The sequence below is a fragment of the Harmonia axyridis genome, chromosome X (assembly GCF_914767665.1).
Source record: "Harmonia axyridis chromosome X, icHarAxyr1.1, whole genome shotgun sequence".
NCBI classification, from domain to species: Eukaryota; Metazoa; Arthropoda; class Insecta; order Coleoptera; family Coccinellidae; genus Harmonia; species Harmonia axyridis.
Window position 1 is genome coordinate 949,096 of NC_059508.1, and position 13,167 is coordinate 962,262.

The 13,167-nt window shown below is 34.0% G+C and overlaps 1 protein-coding gene across 1 annotated transcript; it reads left to right on the forward strand.

Moving 5' to 3' along the window:
- Positions 1 to 332: 332 nt before the first annotated feature.
- Positions 333 to 1,964, forward strand: LOC123686053 (tax1-binding protein 3 homolog). The gene is made up of 3 exons (XM_045626008.1): positions 333 to 494; positions 623 to 736; positions 802 to 1,964. Exons 1-3 carry the CDS (start codon positions 438 to 440, stop codon positions 988 to 990), a joined length of 360 nt encoding a protein of 119 aa, XP_045481964.1. The 5' UTR covers positions 333 to 437; the 3' UTR covers positions 991 to 1,964.
- Positions 1,965 to 13,167: the final 11,203 nt, after the last annotated feature.

Sequence of the window (13,167 nt, forward strand, 5' to 3'; positions counted from 1 at the left end):
AACAAATTAATTTCAATTTATAACTATCTGAAAAGTTAATGGAAATTTTCGAAGTCTGATGATATTGATTATCTTTTGAGAAATTTGAACAGTTCAATATTGGATTTCAAATCTCAGTCCTCAGAACAACATTCTACATTGAAACCAAATGAATATATCAATACTTCGATGTCTTTAATGTTTAATCGTTCAAGTTTTTGTTGAATCTTTTCTTTAATTATGAAGAGGTTGAAAACCTAAGAAATCGAGATTTGTCAGCCAGGGTCTCTATCAGAGAATCTAGTGTTTGGACAACCCTTAGTTCAAATGTTCTGTCATCTTCTTCTTAACCATCTGTCAGATAGAACGATATTAGTCATACTTCTAAATAAGATTTCGAAATTTGCTGCTGCCTTCTGAAGTTTTTTAAGTGTGAAATAAATACTACCTTTTCAAAAATGTGTGCAAAAATGGCATTTCAACATCAAGCTGGCACAGCCATGGAATGTTTGAGTGTAAGTATCAAATCTTATGATATGAAAAAACTTTCTCTTCAACAAAACTACTGGAGATAAAAGAGTTTTTTTTTTTCAATTTCTATCCTTTCGAGAACCTGTATAATCAGCTGTTTCATAATTTCTAGATTCCAATAACACTTCACAAAGAAGTTGAAGGTGTAACAATGCGCTGTGGATTTAAAATAGGAGGTGGCATTGATCAAGATTTTCATAAGAGCCCCCAAGGATATACAGATAATGTGAGTTCTTTAAACTTGATTATTTTTCTTTATGTAAAAATCAAAATATGTCTTTTCTCATGCAGGGGATCTATGTAACGGAAGTTCACGAATCAAGCCCTGCGTCAAAGAGTGGCCTTAGAGTGCATGACAAAATTTTGCAGTGCAATGGTTATGATTTCACCATGGTGACACATAAAAAGGCTGTGAGCTATATAAAGAAACACCCAGTTCTTAATTTGTTAGTAGCACGTAAAGGAGTCACATCTACATAAAATTGGTCCATCATAATAATACACTAGTACTTAATGTACTTTTAGCCAAAGTCAAAAAATTTAATTCATTGTTATGCCGCTTTACATCTAGAAACTTGTACATTATGTTTCATTATATTGCTTTATGTATGTGAAGATGGGAACTATAGTTTTATCCAGTAAAATCTAAGAGAACAAAAATTCGGGTGTTCAATCTCGAGTATTCTGTTTCATCAACTTGAAAGTATTTAAAGTTGATGAAAAATTATACTTGGTTTAAATGATTCCATTTTTTGACACAATTTTGATTCGTGTTATTTTCTTTAATTATTGTAAGGTTGAAAATTTACAGTGGCAGTATTAATTTTTATAAATGTCATAATATATTGGTTTGATAAGATTTAGATATGTAATTGTATTCTTCTTAATTCACCCTTTTTTGGAAGAAGCTAGTCACTAACTCTGAAGTTTCAGTTTGAAACGAATCATGATGAATAAGTTTATGTGAAAACCATGCATTGCCATCCATATTGCATAAATCTAGATAGTTTTTCTTAAATTTAACAAAAAATCTATTGGTTTGGCTCTTATATTCTCATGTTCAAGTCTTCATTTTTCTTTCATCAGTCCATTCCAAATAAACCAATATCTTGTCTTTGTTGTGCAACCTAATTTGATGAGTGAAAGCTTTTCTGTAGGTGTTGAATGTAGTTGAGTCGTAGATTTATGTATATGAATATTGTATTTGAATAGGTAGCAATAATTGGGTAGGTTTTGAGATAAAGTGTATCAATCAGGTAGATTTTGAGATTGAAGTGAAAATGAGCATATAGTTAATATACAGTAAGCTTTTCCTGTTTTTATATCAATGTACAAACAAACCTATCTGTACAAGTATTTCAATTCCATTTTTTCATCATTCCACAATTTAAATTTTGTATATTTTAAGAATATGTATATAGATATAAATGAAGTAAAGACTATGTGATATTGCATTACTTGTGTTTTATTGGAGAATTTATAATCTAATACCTGCTAGGAATGAACATTCCTCAATCAATGGGAAATGATCATTTCAGAAGAAAGGAGTTGCACCAAATTTTGTCTAAAAAAATAAACATCTTGTTTGGTTGAAAGTTCAGAGAGAAAAGATCACTTATGTATTCTGAAAAAAAAATTATTCTAAGATGTTTTGATAATCGAAAATATTCGACTTTTTCGTTGAGCGTTAATGAAATGAATATTGTTGCACTTTTTTGCTTGGTTAAATATTATTGAATGAACAAAAGAAAACTCCTGATGGAAAATTATTTTATCCCTAATATTTTCGTTTGTGCCTACGCTTTCTATGCTCAAATGAGAAGACAGACCATTTGAGATAATTATAAAAAATGCAGATAAAGTATCTAGGCATGCCAATGGAGAATTCTGATGGAAGAATATAAAATTTGACGAGACCCCTGGAGAATTGCAGAGGAAAATAACCGCGCAAACATTCTAATCAAATATTTGTCCAAGTACTCGATTCGTTGAACTTTTATTTGATGAATCCACATTTTACGGTAATTAGGAAAAATGCCATTTATCTCTTTTTGTTGTTAGAACTCTCGAAAATATTTTCGAGTGCAAACGAGCTTCATTGTACGAATGTAGTGAATGAACCGATTTAATGCCAAGTTTTATTTTTAGGAATATTCAAGAAGTTGAGTGAAATAATTATCCGTAAGATGGGAGAAAAACTGGTAGCAATTTTTGAATACAATGTCCTAACAGTTTCAAAGTAGCTATTCAAAATTTTGAATATAACTGGTGAAAACGAAATATGTAGATATTTAAAAAAAATTGCAGTGTTGTTTCGTATCGGAATTAAAACATTCTTATAATCTGACATCAAAGAAAACTAAAAATAGCCATAATTGAAATTAGATTCTCATTTTGAACGTTGAAAATATTCGGTGCACGAATCGTGGGTTTCGTAAACAAGGAGAAATGTTTTCAGGTGGGTGATATCAGAATAACAGTGCTACAATGTCGAGTAATTGCTCGCAGGTGAATTATTAACCACAGTGTAGTCCTTCAGGGTTTGCCATGGACCAATCATTATTTTAAGAATAGAACCGATTCAGTTTTGTCTAACTTTGATTGAAATTTTTACGCTAGTTCCAGGGGAACAATTCAGACTATATGTTGAGCCATAAATAGTATTAAATGATTGGGTTCGATTCCATGATGATGAATAATTTTTGAATAGAATGTGATAGAGACTTGAAACTTTTAGACTAGGTTCAGGGTCCGAATATCTTCGTTAATGGGCAAAATCTGTTTGATGGTTTCAGAGTTGTACCCATATGAAATTGGGTTTTCTGAATAATTGAAAAAATAACAATCCGATCAAACTCAAATTAAGAAATCCAGAAATTCAGATATGATATATTCACACGAGAAAAAGTAATCTAGTTTTTCTTATCCAATCACCCTCAGGAACCGCAGAATATATCTTTCAGCGAAAGCAGGACTGATTTTTTTTTAAATTCTTTCGGTCATTTGCAAAGAGCTACTAAAGATATGACAATGCAAAAAGATACAAGACGGATAGTTATTTCATGGTGTGGAAACTTTCGTTTTTTTATAGAAAATTGGTCCAAAAGAGTGTCACGTAATTCTATGTTTATAATTTTGGGCTTCAGAACTCACATTTTGAAAGTTAAGACATATCAGGAAGTTTTGTCTTCAGATTAGTGTTCAGAAGATTCGATTACGTATATTGAAGCATTTTCACCCAATAATTACCCAGGTAGGAAATTTTGTATTTCCAAAACTCCAAAATTATAAAACAGAAATCTACAAGTTAGGTGAAAAAAATAGGTATATACATGAATATGAACTTCAACAAAAGTGCGAAAGCTCCTGACTTCACCTTGAAGTTTTTCTAATTTTCAGCAATGAAACGAATCGAAACTTTTTCTAAAAACACTATCTCTATCGAGACTATAACCTCTAGCATTGATCTTTTGAGTGAGGTAAGGTGCAAAAGAGGACGCCACTGGATTGTTCATAGCCCTGCCTCCAATTGGAGTCTTATAGAACGTAGCCACCTTTCACCCACATGTAGTGCTAAGTTCATCATATTATGGTCACTTTTTCTGTGAGAGTTATGAGAACGGCCAGTCTGATGATCATGATCGCCCTGCGGCAATACATCAGTTACATCTTTCGCAGAAAAATTGCCCAAGAACACCAGCACTTCCTCCAATGCCGCTTCAGTTCGATCAACTTACTCCAGTTCCTGATTATAGCAACTGCATCTGCCCTCTCATTCTATTTTCAACACTTACATATATCGCGTTATGTAATAAATTATTATTATCTATCTTCATAATTATCTTGAGTGTACGCTTCACAAATCTCGATTAGAATCGAGCCTTTGTTGTTTCGTTTCTCATTTCATTTGATGAGCTTTCCGCCTGGACCTAGACTTACTTTGACAAATTATCAGATATATTACAGTGTGTTCCTAAATTGGAGGAAAATTACACATTTTTCGGAGAATTTCAAGAAAAAAGCTGAATAAGCTTGGGTGTTTCTTGCAGTCTTACATTTTTCTGATGATTATACCAGTTTCGAATCTTTGTTAATCTTCTCTAGAGATCGGGTGAATAAGTAGATATAGTATATCCAAAGTCACTTGAACTTGTCCATAAAAAAGCTTGGCCATAGATGTCCCTTTGAAGTGGATGCCGTGATCCGCTAAATACCGGGGTCTATTTGAAAGTATTGTTGGGCAATAAATTCACTGGTTCCAAAGCATTTTCTAGAAACTTGAAGAACCCTTGTATAATCGAAATATTCTGCTTCCTCCAAGTGACTTTGGATATAGGTACTATACTAAAACTTAAAATTAATTTATTCAACTCTGCTCACTTACTGAATCTTTATAATAATTTCGAATTTCCGGAGGACTATTAGACAATTGTTTTAATTTTTCTTTTCGACATCGGTAGCAAGTTTGACAAAACTAAAAGAAACCGAAGAGTGTAGTATATTGGACCAAAGTTTTTTTTCACTTTTTTCTAAACTATCTGTTGTCTACTAAAAAAAGGAGTTCTGGAGGAAAGAAGCAGTCACTGTTACAAGAAAAATATCACCATGTAGATTTGCATTCTAAATTTTTCTAAATTAGCATAGCTATGATAAAAACTTCAAATTGAATATCTATGCCAAATTAAAGTTAAATGGGATGATGCTATGAGAGAAAAACTTGGAAAAAATCAAACTTTAACACCCTGTTTCTCGAAAACCAAGTATTTGCGGGCCTAAGTTTATAGGACTTTTTCGTTTGTACCTCAAATTTAGGAACACCCTGTATAATTCAGCGAACTAATTACCATATTGCATTCAATGACCTTATGTAACGGAGCCAAATCTGCCCAATGGTTTACCAGTTATAGCAACTGAAATATTATTTTCCCAATGTGTTGTATAATATGGATTCGATAAAAATTCACTTGTCTTTGCATTTTCCGGAAAACTTCGTATTGATGATTGATACTTCATCAATGATGTCACTTTGACATGAAATTTACTCTTAACACAACTTTTGAGTAATAATCAAAATAACGTCAAAATTCTGTATTAGACGTTCTAATCATAATCATAAAGAAACCAAAAGATTCAAGAGAAGCTGAAAGGGAACATCTTCAAACCAGTCGGATGTAATTTTATCGCTGCATCTCCAATGAACATTCCGCGAAATAAACGTAGGAGTCTGAAATGGCATACTTCGGGCAACTGTCTAAGTCAAAGTAGCATCATTCATAAATTCCTCTTCACATCAAAGAAAATTGAAAATTTGCCGAAGGAAAACCCTCCAGGCGTGCGACAATAAAATGTCCCTGCTAATTCTAACCTCACACAGCGGGGTACCGTCAACATTATTTCAAAGGAAAACGATTATGGCATATAGGGGAAGTTGGTCATGAACAGGGGTGATATCAGAGTTGCATCTCCTTTATTTCTATCCTGAATTCATAAGTGCATTTTTATCTTCTTTCTTGTTGCCAGAAAACTGAGAATTTGATGTATTCAATTTTAGGAATATAGGTATTGTTGCAGTGTAAAGCTAAAATTTCGGCTAGCACATTTTTTTTATTCTAACGTACCATAATACATAGGCCTTTGTTTCTACCGTTTTTTCCGAAATTTGAGGCTTTATTGTATATAACTGGTTATACATTTATGATTCGAAGTATTGTCAATCGCTGGCCACTACTTTCTCCCATCTTTTGGGCAGCGTACGGATCCTGCGTTGAAAAAACTGATCATCTTTTTCTGCGATCCTCGAATCGATTCAATTTTTCACTTCTTCATAAGACCGGAAGTGCTTGTCAGCCAGGCTGTGTGCCATTGATCGGAACAAGTGATAGTCCGAGGAAGCAAAGTCTGGAAAATACGGCCGGTGTAAACACAATGACTGTCGACCAAAAGACCTAAAACCTTGAAATTTTCTTTGGAGATGGAAGGTTTTGAGCACTCGTTTATTCTGATCAGCGGAAACAGTTCGTTTTTTTAAATCTTACTTTACGAATAGGCGACTTTGAGTTCGTTGTTTAGGTTGCAGATCGGCTGAATTCGTTGCGTCTTCTGGTGTTCCCCAGGGATCTATATTGGGTTCACTAGTGTTTATAGTCTTCATAAATGATATTTGTTCACATTTGTTTTCCCAAACTTTGCTTTAAGTTGATGATTGCAAGTTGTTCCGTCGAATTCAGTGTGTTGAGGATTGCTGAAATCTCCAGGGTGACATAGATGCGCTTGATGATTGGTGTTGCAAAAACTTGCTTCCTCTTAACATTAATAAGTGCAATGTGGTTTTCTTTAGCCGTAAGAAATCAATAGTGGAGTTCCATTATAACGTGTAGACGGTCACATTCTCGGCAGAGTCGTTCAGTATAGAGACCTTGGCCTTCTGTTCGACCAGAAACTTTGCTTCACGGACCATGTGCGTTCTATTATTCCGAGTGGCTTCAAGACTCTGGGTTTCATCATGAGAAATTTAGGATGGTGCCGGGATACTGGGACATATTTTGTTTTATTTAATGCGCTTGTGAGGTCAAAGTTTAAGTATGGATGCGTAGTCTGGAGCCCTGGGTATAATGTACATATCAGAGGCTTAGAAAATATACTGAGGCGATTAGTACGTTAGTTTTAGACTCGATGGTGTTTATCCAAACCGTGGTACACCACATGATCTGTTGTTGAGTAGATTCCAAGTTGATTCTCTAGAGCGGCGTCGTATCTACTTAGGTATATTATTTCTTAGAAATCTAATTCACTCATAAGTCGACTGTGCCTATTTGCTATCACTAGTTGATCTTCTGATCTTCATGTTCCTAGACTACTACATTTTGTCTACCTTTTCCACCCTCTAACATCCTATTTTCGCCTATGTATCGTATATGTATGTCATGACTACATGACCATCCATGATATTGTTGATATTTTTCATTGTGATCAATCTGATATAAGGAGGGCTGTTCTGGGATCACGGCTTCACTGTGGGTAGTTATGCATGAGTTTTTTCTCAATGTGTTTTTTTTCGCTCAAGCCTGGCTCCATTTAATTTGTTCTGGGTTTCATTATGTTCTTTGTTTTCAGTGTATAACTTTTAAGTTTCATTTCTTATATATTTATTTTTCCATTGGCCTAGGCTGTAGAATGGTGTAATAATTATATAAAAATAATAAATAAACAGCCTCCCTATTGAACACGCCACTGATTAACACAGGTCTGCGTCTGAAATCGGGAGAAGCTCGTTTTCGGTTGAAAAATCGAAAAGTAATTTACATCGGAACCGAATCGACGCCTCCTGCGGCGTTCGAAACGGACGCCCGTCGCTATGTGTGTCCCAATTAGAAGAATTCCTGTTTGCACAGCCTCCTTCGTCGGTTTTTCTTTGAAACCGGACGTTATAAACGGCCTAGTCCCGAGAACCGATTTGGTCAATAAAAATAATCAGCAAATGAGGCCTACAGGCCCAAAGGCCTACATCCCACACGATCCTTTGAACTTAGGATTAATCCCTATCCCCTTTGATGCTTCAACTTCGACATGACATCCCTCGTTGACATCCCGTTCCAGAAATATATCATTTGAATAACTTCAGTTATATTTTTAATTCCGCCACCCCCTGTTCCCTCAACCCTTGGATTGTGGGGTGGTAGGTTTGAGGGGTGACTTGATACCGTTGATTAACATTAGCTTAACCGTAACCCTGTTTGTATGTTGACGCTGAGGAATATCTTAGCCCCATCTGAAATTTTCACGTGTACGAAGAGAAAACGGTCTGTCGAAAAGAAAGCAGCGGACTCGCCAATTGAACCAATTCAAAAAAATAATAATGAGATTTTAGAGGTATTAACTTCCAACATTTTACATACCGTTTCAGGGGCGTAGCTACCGAATTATCAGCAGCTTCAATGATACGGGGCCCCCAGGCTATAGGGACCCCGAAAATTTGTAAACACTTCAAAATATATTATTAAAATTTTTGGGAGTAACTGCTGGGCCAACTATTTCATTCAATAATCACATTACACCGAATTGATAACTCAGATTAGTAGAAAAAAATTAAACTGGTCACTACTTCTTTTCGATACTTGTTTTCTTAGAGCGATATTTATCCACCAGAGGGTATCTAGTTAGCAGTCATTGCGGGATTCCCCCTTTTAAGGAAAAGACAACGTATACGTGTTTCATTTCAATTTGATTCATAACGTTCAAAATTGATTGAATCTTCTTTTTGTGATCAGCTCTGAAATTTTTACATGATGTCAACACCCAAAAGATCAATATGGATAGGGAAATACTGGGTTTTTTCATTATTCTTCTGGAATTTTCTGTGAGTTGAGCAAATAGAATGAAATTCTGCACGAGATTTTGAATTGTCATTCTACATCCAAATGCGAATTTTCATCTCAATCGGATCTGGAGTTTTGTGATTAACAGGAACAGAAAATTTCGAACCGTTTCATTTACAGAACCCCTAGTCTAGTCGAATATTTCCATAAAGGAATTTAACGAATATTCGAGGTACTTACCACCACTGAAAACTTCGAGTTACTACAACTAGGTGTTTTCGAGGTTACAGCTTTATCGTTTGAGACCATTTCCGACTCAAAATTCGAAAATTACAGACATCGTGCAGAGCGAGCTTTCACTGAACGCTGAAAAAGGAGTGTAGGTAAGCTTGTCTTTTCGTCCTTTTTAAATTACTAAACTTTTGATCCGATTATCATGAAACTGAGAAAACTTTTGAGGAAAGTTTCCGAGAAGCCTAATAACAGTATAAAAACTGTTTGAAAATTTATTTGAAGAAGTCTTAATCTGACGCATTCGCCATTTAGTTAAGCATAGCTCTTTTGCGCTAGTTTAAAGAATTTTTACGTTTCATTTGAACAAAACAAAAATTATGGAAGGATTTTTTCGTCGGTGACAGCCTCTTTTGGGCGTCACTGCGTTTGCCGTCTTCGGTGCTCATTTCACCACGTGGATTCGAATTCTGTAAACAATCGAAAAACCTCGAAACATTTTTTTTGTGTGAAAACAACACATCTTAAGTTTCGAATAAATCACTTTATGGATGAACTTTACATAAACACACAATATCAGTGTCATTTGACAGATAGATTCTGAGTTATCGAAAAAAAAATCAATTTTCCAATTCCATGGAAATTTGTTTGACAATTCTTTTACTTATTTCTGAGAATTTCAGTTTGATTATGAAGTTATTTTTTTCAATTATCGAGGAAATCCGAATCATTCAACATATTTTGCCTATTAACAAAATCAAAAAAGTTCACTTTTCATTCGAAATAAATTCTTCATCGGTGAGTCAAACCGAATCATATAAGACAATTCTTGAATCAAAATTCGAAAATTACAAACTGATAACCTTTGACTGACCGCGCTAAAAAAAACTGAAGGGATAATATCTGGAAGTCCTGCTAACCACACACCCTGAAAATGAAATTCATTCAGAATTTGCACTGTTATTTCGGAACTAATAAGCACCTAGAAATATTCGTCAACTTTTCACATAATCTTTTTTCTTAAGAGCTGTGCGCGTTGTCCTCGATGAAACAAGCAGAAGAAAATTTCCAGTGGAGGCGTTGATGAAGATTTATCTGTGTTAAAGTCTAATATAAAAATCAGCTTGCAAAAAGTTCCTTGGAATTACCGCATCGTAAAAAGTTTCAACAGAAAATTCCCTCCTGATATAAAATGCATGGGACCAGGGCTGTGTCATTATGAGGTAGTCCCTGCTCTATAAAACCACAGGGGCTGGTTACTTACTGTCTCATATCTAACCATATAATATGTAATACGCGTTAAAACGTCTTTTAAATTGAGACTCATGGCCTCTACTGGCAATATTAAATATCTTTAGGATAATTTCATTTTCCTCAGCTTGTGTATGTTTCTTCGAACCTACTGCTCAGATAGGAGTAATGAAGATTTATAGATTGATGCCTCTGATTAATATGAAATTTAAATAAAACAATAAACGCGAATAAATGAGTCAAAAGGAATATCATGAAAAAATCATCTGGATGAAGAGATGACATTTGTAGGCTTATGCATCATTTTAATTAAGTAGTCAATATGTCTTAAAGTCCAAAAACATCTTTGTTATTTGATCTGATGCACTTTCACGCAATCAGTGACGTTACTTGGATGTAAAGACAACTAAGTATCATTTTATTGCTACAATCTTTTTCTCTTGCGAAGATCATCTTTATTTAATTGTAAAAATTACTTTAGTTTATTATATTCTTATTATAGCTAGTTCTTTGAGGTTAGAATTCAAAGTAGGTATTTTCAATTGCCCCAAGTTTTCTATACGAAAAATAAATCTGATCACTCTCAAAATAACTGGTATACCTACATAATTGTAGAAAAAATAGAAATCCGCAGCAAAACACTGAACACGAAGGAACAAAAATGTAAATGACACTAGTGTTTACTTCAAATTGACGTCATCGTAAGTTCGCCTAATACTGTTCGTTGCTCATCTAGTGATAATGATTATAAATTATTCCAGTGATCACAGCTCCTTTGCATATTTAATAAAGTATTTTTTTAATGTATATATCGTTTATAAAAGTCTTACCTTATGCTGTCAAATGGCTCTTTTGATTTCACACACAGCTGTATATTACTTAATTTTTTATCTACATCTAATTAATATAAGAAAAATAGCATGGCTCTATAGATATCTAAAAGTTTCATTAGACGTTTCCAATTTCATGGGATTCAGTTCCTTAAGAATATATTTTATATATTTTTATATAATAAATCTCCAGAATCTTAAAAAAAACTCAGCTTAAAATTCTGAGTTATTTTAATATGAATTTTGTGCACATGTTTTTCAGAAAATATTGTTATTTAGTGGAAAGTTAACGAACTGTCAATTATCCTTAATGTAATAATGATTCATTGCAAGATATGATCATAATATCTAACCATAACTTGAATGCGATAATATTAAAAGAATTCACATTGACTCCTTCAATTCAGAAACAATCCTTTTTTTAGAAAATTATCTTTGAATCAATACAGTACAAATTCAATAATACATTTTTTTAAGCGAAAAAGTTAACGCGAATGGAACCAAAAAGCAAATGACGCAGGCGTTTACTTCAAATTGACGTCATCGTAAGTTCCTTCAATACAGTTCGTTTCTCATCACGTGATAATAGGCTTTAAATTATTCAAGTTTTATAAATTTTTTGTCAATTAAATGTAGTCGTTTTTAAAAGTTTGAGAATGTCCATGGATAGACAAACATTCTATAGTGGTATATAAAAATTGCTGGCAAGTTGACATATTCAATGAATTCGATTGAGGATGAAACCTATCGAGCGCAGCTGTAACTGATATGAATGCAAAAAGACTGTTTTAAAACTTGAAATATCAACTCATAGCATTATTGAGCTGCAGAATAAGAAATTAATTCTCTACTGTACTGTGCTTAAATTTTTTATAAATAAGCTTTTGCCGCATCTTTGATCTATTCGTCTCGAGTTAGGTTTAATTAAAAGTTGATGCCCGCCGTTGACTTTGAGTCAAACCAGAGACTTGGAATTCATAACTTTATCGCCCTTGAGCGTATTCTTTGTACTTGTCGAATATCTAATGATTAATGCTTGCTCAGTTTTATGACAAAGAGAGAACAGAGGAGGATATTTGCAATTACATTTTGCGGTGAATCTGCCACCCTTGGAATGTCGTTCATGAATAACCCACACTCCTTCGAGATTAATATTGGGTGAAGACAAATTTTAATCGCATTTGTTTTTCTAAGAACCTTTTCAAATTTTACAACTTCATATACTGGGTGGCCAACATGAAACAGTTCAGCCGAAGTATGAGAAATCAGTCGGAAATACTTATTGGTCTTTACCCATAAAAAGTGTTTCTACGTTTTTTTTTGCATGTTCATAAATAGAATTGAAACACTTTAAAATACTTTGCCATTCGACTCCTATTGCCATTTGAGATTTTTGAGGGGTTGTCACCCCGCTTAAGGAGATTGTAGTATACACACGAATTTGAAATCATAAGATGTCCCTCCTCCAGATAAAAATAAACTTGATTCGGCGTCTTTCAGGAAAAACTCTACTCATAGAAAAAATTGTGATTACCTCTTCGAGAAACAACACGGCCAAGACATTCTTTCGTTGCTTGTGTGCATGCCCCGTCTTGTTTAAAATAAACGTTGTCCAAATTAAAACCATCCAATTCCGGCCATAAAAATCTTAATCATATAGCCTTATTCCTATGATCGACGAGGAATCGACTTACCTGGGTTTTTGTCAACACATCAGAAATATTCTCAGTTGTTATTGAGCAACACACACGATTTGTATTTTTCACATGACTTACTTGCGAGCTTACTTGTCCCAAAGGCTCGAATTTTTCCACAAGGTGCTTCACGACGATCCAAAAATGTTTTAGTTTTACGAACTGTGACTGCAGAATTTTCTCCATTTTTAAGTGAATTTTAACGATTTCATTGCGTTGTTGAAGCATCTATCTTTCCATTTTTGATAATGGCGTAGTTTTAACTTGTCAAATGTCAAAAGATGACAGCTTCACAGATATACGATATCAACCTAATGAAACTCAATTCTCAATAAA